The following is a 16,176-nucleotide window of genomic DNA, read 5'->3' as shown; positions in this document are numbered from 1 at the left end:
CATTTCATGTCTATCATTGGAAGTGGAAGTTCATTGCAAGTCTCTGCAGAGACAATGTGGCACAAATTAGGCAAATATGGTTGCAAAATTCCACACGCATCATTTCACATGCAGCATGTGCACTGGATTACATATTTGATATCAGGGCTATCTTAGGGTTTCCAAGGCATGTGATTACTATAATGAATAGGCTACGGTGGGTTGGCCTTGGCACCTGACCCCACATTGTTGAGATGGGAAGTGTGCTTCTAGCTGCTAAAAAGCAAAATTTTGGAATACAACCGCTTGCCATTTGGGACCATAGCTCTTTTCCCCAACTAGATTACATGTTCTTCTCTCAGAGCAAAGTCTGAGTCTTATACATTTTGGAATATCGCAAAGCACCTAGCAGAGTTCTGGGCACGTAAAATAAGAAAAACAAAGTCCGCTGGGTTTGCCTTAACTTTGGAACCTGCACTTGACTTGGAGGGACCAAGTCCTCCGCGCGGAGCTGCTCTTCACCCTCCGGCCGCGCGGGGGCGCAATGGGAATCCCGCGCGCCGAGCAGGAGCGGCTGGAGCCGGTCTTGGCCTTGTGTCAACACGGCGCTGGTGGCGGCTTCGAGGAGGGGCTGGGGCGCCCCGCAGACCCGCGCGCAGTCCGAGGGAGAGCAGGCGCGGCCCCGCCGCGGACGGGCGACTGGCAGCCATGGCGGAGTCGGCGTCGGCTCGGGTAAGAGTCCCCCCTGGCCCGGGGGCGCGTTCGGGGTGACGGAGCTGCGGGGCGGGGCGGGGGGGTCCCCCGGGCTGCCGCTGCGCCGGCGAGCGCCCACCTGCCCCCCGCGACCCCCGTCTCTGCCCACCCCTGTCCGGTCCCTTCCGCGTCGGGCCGGAGCCCCGAGCGACGCGCCTTCGCCGGGAAACTTCTCCGAGGCGAGTTCCGTGCTCTCGGGCGTGTGACCGTCCCCACCCGCGCTGTCCGCGGCGCCCGGAGCGGTGTCGCGATGGAAACTCTGGGTCCCCACCGCCGCCCGGGAGCCCGCCGGCTGCTCCGGGCGCCCGAGCGCTCCTCGCTCCTCGGCGGCCAGCGCGGCTCGCTCCCGGCCATTGTGCGGCGCCGGTCCCTCCGGCCACATTGTCCCGCTACGGACTTGTGCGGCGGGGCTGCAGCCGCAGGTTGAAGGCGGGCTGGGCTGCCGCTCCCGGGGGACAGGTGTCAGCTCGCCGCTAGTTGCCCGGGTTGGGGGGTGAGGCTGGGGGGTCCCCCCGAGCCCGCCCTCCGCAGGACTCGGGGCTCGGGGAGAGGAGAGTCCTGGGCTTGGAGGCAAGAAACTGCTTCCAGCCGCAACTCGGCTCCCACCCCCCCAGGGCCGGGCCTCCGTTTTCTTCCTAAATTGTGTTGGACTAGTTGCTGGATAGTCTCTAGGGTTCCTGCCAGCTCTGACATTCGCTGGTTATTCGAAAGTAGTGGTTGATGTGATCATGCGAGAGGATGTGCGATGGGAAGGGCAGATGGGATTTAATTGGTTTATTTTATTTTGTTTTTTTGATTTAGAGAGAAAGAGCAAGAGAAACATCGATTTGTTGTTCCGCTTATTTATGCATTCATTGGTTGCTTCTTGTGTGTGTGCCCTGATGGGCGATCGAACCGGCAACCTTGGCATATCCGGACGACAGCCGGCCAGGGCTGGAATTTAATTTTTTTTTATTATTGATTTTTAGATAGAGGAGGGAGAGAGAGAGGGAAAGAGAGAAACATCGATTTGTTGTTCCACTTATTTAAGCGTTCATTGGTTGGTTCTTTTTTTTTTTTATAACCCATTGATTTTTTTTTTTTTTACTCATTGATTTTTTTTTTTTTAATCCTCACCCGAGGATATGTTTTTATTGATTTTAGAGAGGAAGGGAGAGAGAGGGGGCGGGAGAAAGAGAAACATCGATCGCTGCCTCCCATCTGCGCCCCAAGCATTTCGTGGTCTAGAAACACTTTCAGAATCATATGAGATCTCGTGAGAATTGAGGGCTAGCAAGATGCACTGTATTTGATTCTTTTTTTATTTTTTTAATCCTCACCCGAGGATATGTTTTTATTAATTTTACAGAGAGGGGCAGGGAGAGAGGCGAGAGAGAAGCAGCGGTGGTCAGGGCTGTTTGATTCTTGCAGGAAGCGGGTGAGAACTGAGAGGGAAGGATTGGCAGGCTTGCAGAGCAGTGTTTGCTCTCAAGGAAGCTGAAGTTGAACTATGAAGACAAGACACAAATGTTTACAGCGTTTGCCTCATCTGACTCCTTTAACTAAGGTGATACAGTCAGAGACGGCTTTTCCTCAAGACCAAATTAGTAGTAAAGAGGGGAGGAGGACAAGTGTACTAACGGCCAGAGTGCTTCTTCCTGACTGGTCAGTGCACAGCGACTTGCGTGGCATCAGCAGGTCTTGTTAAAAGGAAAGCCTTAAAGATCCTCCAAAATTCAAAACGACTCTCTAAGTCACTTATGGACCTGTCGTTGTAGAATGTATTTAAATTGTCCTTCAGCCCTGACCGGTTTGGCTCAGTGGATAGAGCACCGGCCTGCGGACTCAAGGGTCCCAGGTCTGATTCCGGTCAAGGGCACATCCCCAGTGGGGAGTGTGCAGGAGGCAGCTGATCGGTGTTTCTCTCTCATCGATGTTTCTGACTCTCTATCCCTCTCCCTTCCTCTCTGTAAAAAAGTCAATAAAATATATTTAAAAAATAAAATAAAATAAAAAATAAAAAAATAAATTGTCCTTCAGCATATTCCTATTCTCAGGCATTTTCTCTTCAGATGAGGATTCTGTACCTCTCATTTGACAGTGTGGCCAAGTAGGTACCATGATAAAAACAACTAAAAATGCTGGGCGGGGGGTGCGGCGGGCGCGGGGGACGACACACAAATATATTTGAAGTGTCTGTTAGTAAAGAATACTTGGAGTCCAAAATCCAGGGGAAAGAGAGAGCTCTTAAGCGGTAAGGAGTGTTCTGAAACCAACTTTGAGGGCTTTTGCTGAACATTCATCTGTGGTGTTTATGACCTCAAGGGGCCTGGAAAATAGAAGATGAAACTCAAAGCCTAAGGTGAGAGTCCCCAGGAAGCCTCCTGCCTGAATCCCATAAAGCTGAGACTCCAGAGGGCAAAGGGCAACATTCACAAACTAAAAGCTCTTCCCCCCAGGTGATTGCAGAGAAAGTTACATATGTCAAACCTTGGTGCTGAGAGATGGGTGCAAGATGGCTCTTGAAAATTGATGACTCTCAAATGGTTTCATTGCCTGAATTTACATGACCTGGGTGGTCCAAGAAACTGCAAGCAGAGAATTTAATTTAAAGTAGAACCTCCAGCTGCCTGACAAAAATAAACATGAATCGCCCTAGCTGGTTTGGCTCAGTGGATAGAGAGCATCGACCTGCAGACCGGTTCGATTCCGGTCAAGGGCACATGCCCAGATTGCGGGCTCGGTCCCCAGTAGGGGATGTGCAGGAGGCAACCCATCAATGATTCTCTCTCATCATGTTTTTATCTCTCCTCCCTTCCTCTCTAAAATCAATTACAATATATTTTAAAAGAAAAAAAGGAGGGGGAATAACATCATCTAAAAGAAGGCAAGAAAGAAGATGAAAGATGGGATAAATCACACAGAAAAGGTACAAAATAAATATACATCAATAATTAGAATAAATGTAAATGGACTGAATGATCTAGTTAAAAGAAAATAGATGGGCTGGATGAGGGAAATTCAACTGTATGGTTTATAACATACAATACAGGATAAAGCTGTGGAAATGGCTGAATATGAAGGGATAGGAAATCATATACCAGGTTAATACTAATCAAAAGAAAATTGGCCCTTGTTGGTGTGGATCAGTGGTTAGAGCATCAACCCTCGATCCAAAGGGTTGCAGGTTTATTCTGGTCAAGGGCACATACTGGGTTGCAGGTTCCCTGCCCCAATTGGGGCGAGTGCAGGAGGCAACCAATTGATGTGGCTCTCTCACATTGATGTTTCTCTCCTCTCCTCCTCTCCCTCCTCCCTTCCACTTTCTAAAATCAAATGGAAAAAATATCCTCCGGAGAGAATTAACCAAAAAAAGGAAGAGAGGGAGGAAGGAAATTGGCTTAACTATATTAATATTGCTAGAGATAGAGGACTAGTACTATTTTTATTTTTTAAAAAAATATATTTTATTGGTTTTTCACAGAGAGGAAGGGAGAGGGATAGAGAGTTAGAAACATGGATGAGAGAGAGAGAGAAACATCCATCAGCTGCCTCCTGCACATCTCCTACTGGGGATGTGCCCGCAACCAAGATACGTGCCCGCAACCAAGATACATGCCCTTGACCGGAATCGAACCTGGGACCCTTGAGTCCGCAGGCCGACGCTCTATCCACTCAGCCAAACCGGTTAGGGCACTAGTACTATTTTTATAATGGTAAAAGTCTCAATTTACTAGCTTGATAAGACATTTCTAGTGTTATATGCACCTAATTATGTAGCCTCAAAATATATAAAACAAAAGTTGATAGAACAAGGAAAATGCACTACCATAGTAGAAGATTTTGATATTGTCTTATTATTTTATCAAGCAGGAAACAATTAGTGAGGATGTAGTATCTCCAAAGAACTTTCTGAGATAGTGGAAATATTCTGTCTACACTGCTCAGTGCAGTAGCTACAAGGTACATGTGACTATTGAGCACTTGAAATGTAGCTAGTATGACTGAGGAACTTGCATTTTTAATTTAATTTCAATTAATTTAACTTTAAACAGCCACATGTTTCTAGTGGCTATTATAGTATACTGGACATATAGAGAGGATATGATTAATTTTTCCCATATATCTACCCCATATATATAATTTTGATGTATAGAGAGATTGATGAAGAAAAAAGAGAGAAGGCATAAAGCCCTATTACTGCCCTGGCCGGTGTGGCTCAGTTGGTTGAGCGGTGTCTCATGCACCAGAAAGATACAGGTTCGATTGCCAGTCAAGGGCACATGCTTGGGTTGCGGGCTAGCTCCCCAGTGGAGGCTGTGCAGGAGGCAGCCGATTGATGTTGCGCTCCCATATTGATTTTTTCTCTTCCTCTCCCTTCCTCTCGCTAAAAATCAATAAAGTATTTTTTTTTAAAGAGGTGGTGGTGGAGGGACTGAACAAAAAGAAAAAAAAAAGAGCTTATGGACACGGACAACAGAGTGGTGATTGCAAGGTGGCGGGGGTGGAGGTGGAAGAGGGCATAGAGGAATAAATGGTGAAGGAAAAAATAATAAAAGAAAGAAAAAAAATAAAAACAAAACCCTGTTAGTAATGAAAGTGTGTTCTGGTGCTGACCGTGGGTGGGGCTGGGCCCTTAGGTAGGGCTGTTAAGCAGAATGTCACCATGCGCCCTCTGTGCGTGGCTTGGGGTTCCTCAGATGGTTCCAGTGCCTGCTTGCCTGTTATTTGCTCCAGGTGACACAAACTCCCTGCCAAACCCTCATTTAATTGCAGATTCACGAGCAAGATAGATGTTGTTGTCTTAAGCCTCTAAATTTTGGGATTTGAGGATTGGAACAGGTACCTGGGAAATATGCTCAAATATTTTAAAAAATACTTTTAAAAAGAAGTGTATAGTATGTGCATGGATTGAAACATTTCATCCTAAAGATGTCACTTTTCAAATTTACCTATGGATTTGAGGCAGCTCCAAACAAAATCTCTAAAGATATTTTTTTGTGAAATTTTTCAAATTTGTAGAATATCAACAGGCCTAAAATAGTCAATATACTCCTGTAAAACAAGGAGGTAGGACTTTCCTTACCAGATATCAATAATTATCAAAAAGCTATGGTCATTAAGATGGCAATATTGATAAAGTGATAGAAAAATTGACCCGTAGAACAGAATAGGGAAGCCAGAAACAAACATATGTAAGAAAACTTGACTTATGACAGAGATAGCAGTTCAGATCAGTGGGTAAATGATGGATTTTTCATTATGTAGTATTAGGTCTGTTGATTTCCCATATGAAAATTGAGTCTTGCACCGTATACAAATATCAGTTCTAGTTGAGGTAAAAAATGAGAAAATCAAAACTATAAAATAAAGTATTTAGAAGACTGTATTGTGGGTTCTAGATTTCTGTTTTACAACTTTTGACACAAAAGTTCAAACCATAAAAGTATTAATACTGATAACATTCAGCTCCATTAAAGTTAAAGACTTTTGATCAAATAATACTGAAGAGAGTGAAAAAAAAAAAGTACAAATAAAGAGAAGATATTTGCAACATATATAACTGATAAAGATTAGTGTCCAGAATTTACAGCGAAATCCTAGGGGACGGGAAGGAAAAGTCAGATAACCCAAAATTAAGTGGGCAAGACTTTAGCAGGTAGTTCACTTAAGGGGACATTGAATGGCCTGTAAACATATTTCTTCTCAATGTCTTGGTCTCAATGTCTTCATTGTGGTGAGAGAAGCAGCCTTGAACAAAGTGTGCCACATAAAGGGAGATGAGTCTTGCGGGGTTAGGACTGAAATGTGAACCTGCAGTAGGACAGCGGTGCTAAGAGGACAGCTTCAAGAGGACTCCCCAAGTATTGGTCTTAGTCATGTTGAGCTCAGCCATAGTGATTTTCCTCTTGTCAAGGACAGACCATAAAAATGAGAAGTATGTCAGAGGACTTCGATCATTTCACTGAATGATTATGAAGAATTTGTTCACTTATACTGGCTGCTAGGTGCACAGATGAATGAGTTGAGTCTTGTAGGTCCTGCTAAAGGAACCTTAAGGGGTTGCTGAAAGGTTTCAGCAAAGGGGACCTGATCAACTATGAAGTCTGGCAGGAATGTGGAGACAGGAGTAGATGTAAATAATATCATCACAGCAAAACATCACAAATAGCCCAAAATATCAGACAGAGAGAAATTGGTTTAAAAAATGAATCCTGACACAGAAAAGTGTTAGACAATATGCTATGTATGAAACACAGGTAACAAAACGTATGTACAGTATGATTTCAATTTCATTGACTAAAAAAAGATGAAAAAAAAACTTATAGGAAACACACGAATATTCTAACAACATATTTTACATAATCCTCCTTCCCTCCTTCCTTCCTTCTCTCTATTTTTCCATACTTTTTATTATATGTGTACAATTTGCTGTATCAGAATACAAAAGAGCATACTTTTTAAATTAAAAAGTAGCAGCCAGGTACTCGTTATGAGTCTGCTGGACTCTCCTTGGTGTTGGGAAGGGGCTCTGACTGACCGACCCGGGTCTGGCTCTTCAGCACAGGCGGAAGCGCCGCGCCACACCCTTGGCTTCTCCCTCGCCGCCCCCACAAGAGACAGAGGCCGAAGAGATGTCACTCCAGTCAGTGATGGCCGCCCTCCAGGCCGTGGAGAAGAAGATGGAGGCCCAGGCCGCCCAGCTGCAGAGCCTGGAGAGACGCATGGAGACAGCCGAGAAGAAGCTGGCTGACTTTGAGAAGACAGCCGTGGAGTTCGGGAACCAGCTGGAGGGAAAGTGGGCCGTGCTGGGGACCCTGCTGCAGGAGTACGGGCTGCTGCAGAGGCGGATGGAGAACATGGAGAACCTGCTGAGGAACAGAAACTTCTGGGTCCTGCGGCTGCCCCCGGGCAGCACAGGGGAGGCCCCCAAGGTAGTCCTTTTATTTGAGATTCTCAATTGGTGGCTTTTCCCTAATGGCTGAGACAGGAAGCACTCACTGTATAACATTTGCGATTTCAGATGCCCAGGTCACTCGAGAATGATGGAGTCTGCTTCTCGGAGCAGGAGTGGGAGAATCTGGAGGACTGGCAGAAGGAGCTATACAGAAACGTGATGATGAGCAACTATGAGACACTAGTCTCTCTGAGTAAGCAGCCCTTTCTGCCCAGACATCCCACAATTCCTGGCCTGTGCTGAGTGGAAAAATGGGAGTCTCCAAGTCCTCAATTTACCAAGACATTAGGAAAGGTCAGAGTGTCATGCCTTTCTTCTCTGTGGTCCCATAGTCAAATCTTGATAATATTTACTAATAGGTAAGAGGTCATGATATGCATTATAGTATAACATAGCTAGGGTTCCTCATGCTATTTTTTTTTTCTTAATATACTTTTATTGATTTCAGAGAAGAAAGGAGAGGGAGAGACAGAAACATCAACAATGAAAGATAATCACTGATGGGCCACCTCCTGCACACCCCCACCAGGGATCTAGCCCGCACCCTGGGAATCGAACTGTGACCTCCTGGTTCACAGGTTGACACTCAACCACTGAGCCATGCTGGCCAGGCCCTCATGATATTTCCAGTGCTTAAGACTATTTGATAAGGAATCCTTTGTTACCTGGGATGAGACAGGCAGTACAGGCTAACCAAAAATTGTCCTGGGCACTTGGCTGGAATCACAGCCAGTTGTGGTCTCGGTGTTTATTTTGTGTTGATGAGAAGTACTGCTTAATAGATACAGATCTTGATATGCAAAATGTTAGCTATTACATTATAAATGCATTTTGTTTGGTAGACAAAATGTTTGACAACCTAAAAGGTTCATGGAAGGTTGTCAAGAAGGCCACTGGGACTGGAGCAGAGTGGAGGGGGCAGGAAAGTAGCAAATGGGTCAAAAGGTTACTGTGACCTCACTGGGTCATGTGTTGCTTGTGGCCGATGCCTTATCTGTCACAGGTGGGGATAAGTGCCTGCCATTTCGCAGTGGTATTGGTGGAATGAGTGATGGGCTCCTGTGCCTGCCTGCTGAGCCACAGGGGCCTGATGAAGGGGCACCGAGGGGACAGTTAGCTGAATACATCATTCCAATGGGCCATCATTTCCTAATTGTCCCAAACTACTAGGGGAAAGTGACAGGAACAGTACTTTGAAGTTTTAATATTGACTCCTTGACATTGGTCACCTTGTTCATCAGCAAGTGACTAGTGTGCAATGAGAGTTTACTCTCCTGGGCTCACATTGTGCCATTTCCAACCCAGAGGTCCTTGGCCAGCCAGAAGGAGAAGCGGAGTTGGGTACAGAGATGCTGGGAGACTTGGAGGAGGAAGGCCTTGGTGGTGTCCATCCAGGTGAGTGGCTCCAGAATATTCCATTCCCCTCCCCACTCCCTGTAGTCTATAGTGAGCTTTCCCACTGCTAAACTGCCAAACATTGATCATCAGTAGCCTCATGTGGCATTTGCTTATTCTAGATTCTTTTATGATTATCATTAGCTCACCTATTATGTGTGTCTGAACTCCTTACTGCTATTTGGAATCCTTGAGATTCATGACCATTCGGACTTCTTCGTGTCCTACAGAGGAGAGTACATAATAGACTTTAGTCAAAACCCACAGGGCGTTGAGGATAGGGTTGCTCACAGCATCAGGAGTGAAGTTGACTGGGTGAGAGACAGGAAAAGCATTTATAAGCCAGGTAATTTGGGGAGAATGCAGGAAGAACAGCTGGATACATGAACTTTTAAGCTATAGGTTTAGTTGTGTGTGTTTTTAATCTTATTTTTATTACTTTAACACTCCTAAGTAAGTATAGTTTTTCAGTATATTTAGCCATTTTTCAGAGATTGAATATAATTTGTGGACAAACTAGAAAAACTATCGTTTATAACATTGTTCTATAAGAAGAATATATTCAGATTTCCCACCCACATGTCTCTACCCGAGTATAGGTTTCCCTTTCCAGGTTTTGGAACCCAGTCAGTCTCTAATTCCCTTGATCCTTTGATTTGAGCCCTTCTGGAATTCACAGATGTTTAGCTCCAAAGAAACCCAAGGTGCTAGAATGTGATCTTCTTTTGTTGGTTTTCTTTGTTTTGGCAGCAGAAGGGGTTGTGATTAAGCAGGAGGTAGAGTACCCGCCGGAACGCTCTGAGGATCTTCCGGGAGAGCTCTCAGGCCCCTCGGAAGAGCCGGCTTTCCTAGGCCCGGAACAGACTGAGCTCTGGAATACTCAGGGCGGTTCTGTCCTCTTGGAACCAGGGGCCGGGGACGCTAATCTAGAGGAGCCCACTGAGGGCAGCAGAGACCCTGGCAGTGACAGAAATCTGGACTGCCCCCCGAAGCAGAAATCTAATAGGCCGGTGCAACTGGCTCCGGAATGTAATCCGGCCCTGAAGCTGAATAGGGAAGATTTCGGCCCCTACGATTGTCCTGAGTGCGAGCTCAGCTTCCGCTGTGAGCAGCAGCTGGCCTATCTGCGGGCCCACCCATCGTGGGAGTCTTCCACCACCTCAGAGCCAGAGGAGGGTCTTAGGTCCAGGCCACTGCTGAAGCCCCCGTCCAAGAAGGGGAAGCAGCATCAGTGTGACGTGTGCATGAGGAGCTTCAGCAGCAAGGTGAACCTCGTGAACCACCAGCGCTGCCATTTGCAGGAGGGGCCCAGTGGTGGCCAGCGTGTCCAGGAGAGGTTCTCGCCCAACAGCCTGGTTGCCCTGCCCGGCCACATCCCCTGGAGGAAAAGCCGGAGTTGCCTCATCTGTGGTTACTGTGGCAAGAGCTTCAGCCACCCATCAGATCTGGTGCGGCACCAACGCATCCACACGGGTGAGCGGCCCTACACCTGCCCCGAGTGTGAGCGGAGCTTCGTGCAGAAGCAGCACCTCCTGCAGCACCAGAAGATCCACCAGCGGGAGCGTGGTGCACTGGCCTCGGAGCCAGGCAGGCCCAACGGCCTGCTCTAAGGGTGCCAGCCCCCCGCCTGTCCGGGGGGGCTCAGGGGGCTGGCATTGGTCCCCCGAAGAGACACTGTGCAGAGTCAGGGACTGACTTCTTCCTTGGGGGTGTCATTTTGATTTGCCTAACTTTGGCCGAGCAGCAGGCCGAGCCCAAGTCCTCAGAACTGTGTGGAGGAGGGGCGGGGCCAGGCCTGTCCCTGCTGTCTACCCTGCTGCTGTGTTTGCCGTGTCTTTGGCACCTTCGAGTCTCGGGTTTTCCCATCCATGCTGATACTTGTGCACTGGGGTTGGTTTGAGGGTCTATCCCAGCGTTTCAGGTCTTCCCACGGGTGGAGTCAGGCCAAAGGAGTGAGCAGGTGTGCAGAAGAGCTCTGGGAAGCATAACCCTCTGTTTTCTCTTCTGTTGTAGTCTCCTTGTTAATAACAAGTAGAAGTAATTTAAATGAACTGCTCACCTTGCTCTGAAGAACCTTTTTGGAATTAGATTTTAGCTGATTTAAAGAAAATACGGCCTGACACTTGTTTTTTAAACTTCCCAAGTTGTAGAAGTTGTTCCTAACATGGGGACTGCTGCCATCTGGGAGGGAATTGTTTCTGGGCCTCCTTTAGCCTGCCCACACTTAGGCCAGTGATCAGGGTGCATAGCTGGGGCTCCCTATTGTGAGGGGACTTAGCACTCTCGGATGGGGCTCACTGAATCACAAGGACCAAGGGGGAGAGAGCAGTGGGAGTGGACCCCAAAGCCCCCATTGAGAATGAGTCTGGGAAGGGAGCTGAGAGTACGGAGCTGCTTCCTCCCAGGAGTTCGGCGCTGGGGTTTCTCACCACAGCTCGCTTTCCCTTCCATCTGCGTCCTCGCTGGGTTCTGTAGCCTCACAGGGTAGACGATTCCTTTGTTACTTACGGTTGTTCAGCTTGTATCAGCTTGTATTTGAGTTTGTTCCTGTTAGACCAGTTGTTCCTTGAGGTTGTTCAGATGACACACTTTCCCAATTAGTTCTGGGGTTGACTGTTGCAGAGATGATGGAGAAAAAGCACGTGGGTGCTTGTCTCCCAGGAGAGGTGGATGCCTGCCGCACTGCTGTTGGGAGTGGGCTCCTGGGTCCTGTGTGAGTGTCCCCTTTGATGACTTGGCAGTTGCTTAGAATAAAACTTGCTACTGGCAAAAAAATGTGCTCATGTCGGGTGTTTTTCTCCAGTTGTCAAGAAGACCCTCCTAGGAGCAAGGTGGAGGAGGTGCCTGACCTGGAGCAGCGACAGAGGGCTGACTTAAACCTAGATTTGCAGACGAGAAGAGGGTGTGTATGGGACCCTGTTGGTGGACGCTGAGGGCTGCAGACAGTCTGAATGTCAGTTGTTGGAAGGCAGTAGGTAGAGGAGGCAGGTGCACCAGGGAGTACTGGGTAGCAGTTGGAAATATTGACTTCAGTATACATATAGTCATATGGGTTGATCTTAAAAATACAATGTTGAGTGGAAAAATATAAGAAATTGAGATATATAACAATACCATTTATGTAAATTAAAATGCATGTACACAAAACAAAACAGAACACAGAAATAAGAAATTACACATTAAAGGCATCTCAGTGCTCTGGCCAGTGTGCTCAGTGGTTAGGGCGTCCACCAGCAGAGTGGACAGGAGAGATGGACAAGATTGACAAGGTACCGTCAACAGCACGAGATGCTTTTTGAAGGCAGAGACCATGTCTTAATCGTATCTGGACTCCCCAGCTCTGAGTACAGGGACTTTGCACAAAGGTGCTCAACACACGTTTATTGCATGGGCAGATGCATGAGGGGAGTTCACAGAATAGGGAGCTCAGCATTGTCTGAGCAGGGTCGGCTTCGAGGAGGAAGGGGGTTGGTGACATTTTTGGTCTCCCTCTACTACTAATTTCCCTTGGAAGTTTTACATACGTGGGTGGGGCCACTTTAAAAACTGATACTTTTTCCAAGTAAGGTGCAGCCCTGGAATTTGGGGCCAGGTTCGGAGTGTTGCTTTGAAGCAACAAGGGATCAAGTCAATATATGGCATTGTTCATTGTGAAATTCCTTGTTGAAGTAATGCAGTGTAACAGACAATTTGCAAATGAGTGCTGAAGGCATTAAGAGGATCTTTAGTGTGGACCCTAAGAAGAAAGATTCATTTGATGTGAACCCCGAGAAGGAATTTATCTGCTGAGATGGGCTCCCCAGGGCCCAACCGAGGGCCCAACTTTTTTAAATAGTAAGAGCCTAGCTACCATTTGCTGACGGGCTCCTCACGAATGCTGTGTACCAGGGAGAACCTCAGACTGAACTCTCAGTGCCCGCACTATTCCCTGCTTGTTTGTACCACCTGAGTCAACCTCTGAAGGGAAACCCTGGTTTCATCTTCTACCAATGGACTGAGACCTGCCCTGTCCTATCAGAACTGCACAATTTTGATACCTCACATAAGAAGCACCTAATTGAGAACCTCAGTGGGAACTTTCACTATAAAAACAGCCTTCATGCCCTAGCTGGTTTTGCTCAGTGGATAGAGCATTGGCCTGTGGACTAAAGGGTCCCAGGTTCAATTCCGGTCAAGGGCACATGCCCAGGTTGCCGGCTCGATCCCCAATAGGGGGCATGCAAAAGGCAGCCAATTGATTCATTCTCATCATTGATGTTTCTATTTCTCCCTCTCCCTTCCTCTCTGAAATCAATAAAAATATATTTAAAGAAAAAACACACACACACACAAAACAAAAACAGCCTTCATTACCCTGGTCGGGTACTTCGGTTGGTTGGAGCGTCATCCCATGCACCAAAAAGTTATGGGTTTCATTCCCGGTCAGGGCACATACCTGGGTTGCAGGTTTGATCCCCTGTCAGGTTGTATATGAGGGGCAACCCATCAATGTTTCTCTCAAATCAATAAAAAAACACACATATCCTCGGGTGAGGATTAAAAACAAAACTGGACTTTGTCTTGGTGGAAGAGTTTAGGTTATTACTTTAGTCTGTCTCTAGGCTGAAGCTCCTTTTTGCTCAAATAACTACCTTTTATTCTTTACTAGAGACCCGTTGCACGAAATTTGTGCAAGGGGCTCGGCCCTCACAGCCGAGGCAGCTTGCCTCAGCCCTCGCAGCCCCAGCTTTGTCCCGGAGGACGTCAGAAGGATGTCCGGAAGGTTGATCGGCTGTCCGGTCTAATTAGCATTATTATAGATTACAGGCTACAATTGTTTTTGATTTACACTAGGAGCTCATCAGAGATCCATCAGACCAATATATTAAGAATTATAAAATACTGGTAAGTTGTGATCTTAGAAAATAAGAATTGATGCCCAATGTAAACAGAAGAGTTTGTGGGCTTGTTGGACAAAGATTATAAAATGAATGGGAAATGCAGAAAAGGTAGAAAATAAAAATTTATACTGCATACAGCATGTTTCATTTTACATTCAGTGATTAACTCTGGTTTTCCATAGTAAGGCTCTTTACAAATGAGAAAACGGGTCCCATATTGAGTGGTTTATTCAAAATGCCTCAGGGCCTGAATTAGTGGTGGATTTACTTTTGCTGCAAGCCCAGCCTGGAGCCAGAGCTGTGAAGATTCCAGATGATGGCTGACATGCAAGGGAAGACTGGGCGTTGTCAACCTAAGAAATGTTTAAACCTGTAGAGAATTTTTATGAGTGTATTTGAGCCAAACTGACAATTGCCAGAAAGCAAAATCTTAACATATTGAGAAAATGCTCCAGAGAATGACAGATTTGCACCTTATTTTATACATTACAAATAAAGGAGGAGGCATAAGGGGTTACATGAAATCCATGTGACTGGACATGATTGATTAGGGAGGTGGGAGAAAGCAAAGTGGAGAAATCTCTGGGACCGGATAAAAAGTAAAATAAATAGATACTTCTTTTACATTTGTGGTTATAGGATAGTTAGCAGTTAACACTATAACAAATCATGAGGGGTTTTGTGATCTTTGCTCTGGTGCAGTGAGGGGTCCAGAAAAAAGGAAATTACCCTGACATTTCTCTCTCTCTCTCTTTTTTTTAATCCTCGCCCGAAGATATGTTTCTTATTGATTTTTTAGAGAGGGAGGAAGGGAGAAAGAAATATCGATTGGTTGCTTCCCGTAAGAAGGGTTTTGTGGTCTCTGGTGCAGTGAGGGGTCTAGAAAAAAAGAAATTACACTGGCATTTCTTTTCTTTTTACTCCTCACTCAAGGATATGTTTTTGTTTATTTATTTTTTAATTTTTAGAGAAAGAGGAAAGGGGAGAGAGGGAAAGAGATCAGTTGCCTCCCATACTCGCCCCAACTGGGGATCAATTCCACAACCCAAGTATGTGTCTGACCGGAAATTGAATCCGAAACCTGTTTTGGTGCATGGGATGATGCTCCTACCAAATGAACCACCTAGCCAGGGCACCCTGGCATTTCATAGATGCAAAAAGACAATAGACAGGCTCAGTTAAGGTTAAAGATTAACCTTTGTCAGGGTATCTCCCCTGACAAAGGTCAATCTTGCCATGACTAGCTTTTGTTAGAAAGTTTTAATTTCAGACCATCCAGTGTGGTTACTTTAGGTCTCAGTTTGTAAGGCACACGGAGCTGGCCTTTGCTGAGCTTGTCAGGTTTAGTATGTGGTCCCTTTTTGGTCCACAGTGTGGCACAGAGGACTTCGGGGGTACACTGTGGCACAGAAGACTTCGGGGGCGCACTGTGGCACAGAGGACTTCGGGGGCGCACTGCGGCACAGAGGACTTCGGGGGCGCACTGCGGCACAGAGGACTTCGGGGGCGCACTGCGGCACAGAGGACTTCGGGGGTGCACTGCGGCACAGAGGACTTCGGGGGTACAGCGTGGCACAGAGGACTTCCACAGCTCTGCTCAGGAGCTAGGTCTCAGGAAAGGAAGAGGGGACTGAGGATTCCCAAAGCTGTTTGGGGAAGAGAGGGAAGGCTTTTTTTTTTCTTTTTTTAATGAATTAAATTTTTCCTGAGGTCTCTATTTGGTCTGGAAAACTAAAAGAGGTTTAGCCCGGCTGGCCGTGGTTCAGTGGTTGAGCGAGCCTGGACCTATGAACCAGTAGGTCTGGGTTGCAGGCTCGATCCCCAGTAGGGGGCGGGCAGGAGGCAGCCCGACAGGGATTCTCTCATCATTGATGTTTCTATCTCTGGATTCCTCTCTGAAATCAATCAATCAATAAATAGGTTGATAGATTTTAAGAGTTAAAACCTTTATTTTTCCTGGGCATGAAATACTATATTCAAACTAATAGTCACTTTGGGTCCATTAGAGGTGTTAAAACGGTGACTCTACATACACTGAGATTCCCCATGGGGGCTGGGGCGAGGCGGAACTCCCAAAGTTGTGAAGTCACGCATTTCCCCTGTCCGCTCTCTGGCCGGATTCCTGGGTGGGACACTGGGCTCCCTAAGCCCCGCCATCCTGCAGCGGGTTCGGGGCCGGCCTGGGCCCCGCGAGCTGCGTCTGCGCGTGGCCCGCACCCGCCCGGCGCCCGC

The 16,176-nt window shown here is 46.9% G+C and overlaps 1 protein-coding gene across 4 annotated transcripts; it reads left to right on the top strand.

Annotated features, from left to right (window-relative positions):
- The first annotated feature begins 551 nt into the window (after window positions 1–551).
- ZNF212 (zinc finger protein 212) lies at window positions 552–11,839 on the top strand. 4 transcript variants are annotated; one of them, XM_070424115.1, is made up of 6 exons: window positions 655–711; window positions 3,563–3,640; window positions 7,275–7,646; window positions 7,736–7,862; window positions 8,975–9,064; window positions 9,815–11,839. In XM_070424115.1, the coding sequence occupies exons 2-6, from the start codon at window positions 3,611–3,613 to the stop codon at window positions 10,672–10,674; spliced, it is 1,479 nt and encodes a 492-aa protein (XP_070280216.1). In that variant the 5' UTR covers window positions 655–711; window positions 3,563–3,610; the 3' UTR covers window positions 10,675–11,839. The 4 variants fall into 4 exon arrangements, with proteins under 4 accessions (XP_070280218.1, XP_070280216.1, XP_070280215.1 ...); XM_070424117.1 differs by lacking the exon at window positions 3,563–3,640 and having other exon boundaries at window positions 552–711; XM_070424114.1 differs by lacking the exon at window positions 655–711 and having other exon boundaries at window positions 1,225–3,640.
- Window positions 11,840–16,176: the final 4,337 nt, after the last annotated feature.

The sequence above is a fragment of the Myotis yumanensis genome, unplaced genomic scaffold (assembly GCF_028538775.1).
Source record: "Myotis yumanensis isolate MYYU_CA2020_CCGP unplaced genomic scaffold, mMyoYum1.0.hap1 SCAF_9, whole genome shotgun sequence".
In the NCBI taxonomy this organism is placed as follows: Eukaryota; Metazoa; Chordata; class Mammalia; order Chiroptera; family Vespertilionidae; genus Myotis; species Myotis yumanensis.
The sequence above is the reverse complement of the archived record's forward strand: the minus strand, read 5'-3'. Positions and strand labels throughout refer to the sequence as shown.

What these genes read in the sequence shown, in the direction of transcription:
- ZNF212 (XM_070424115.1), top strand. Translation starts at nt 3,611, where the DNA reads ATGAAAGATGGGATAAATCACACAGAAAAG. An exon ending in GGATAAATCACACAGAAAAG is followed by an intron (nt 3,641 to 7,274) that starts GTACAAAATAAA and finishes CTGGCTCTTCAG; the next exon opens with CACAGGCGGAAGCGCCGCGC. An exon ending in TGAGACACTAGTCTCTCTGA is followed by an intron (nt 7,863 to 8,974) that starts GTAAGCAGCCCT and finishes TTTCCAACCCAG; the next exon opens with AGGTCCTTGGCCAGCCAGAA.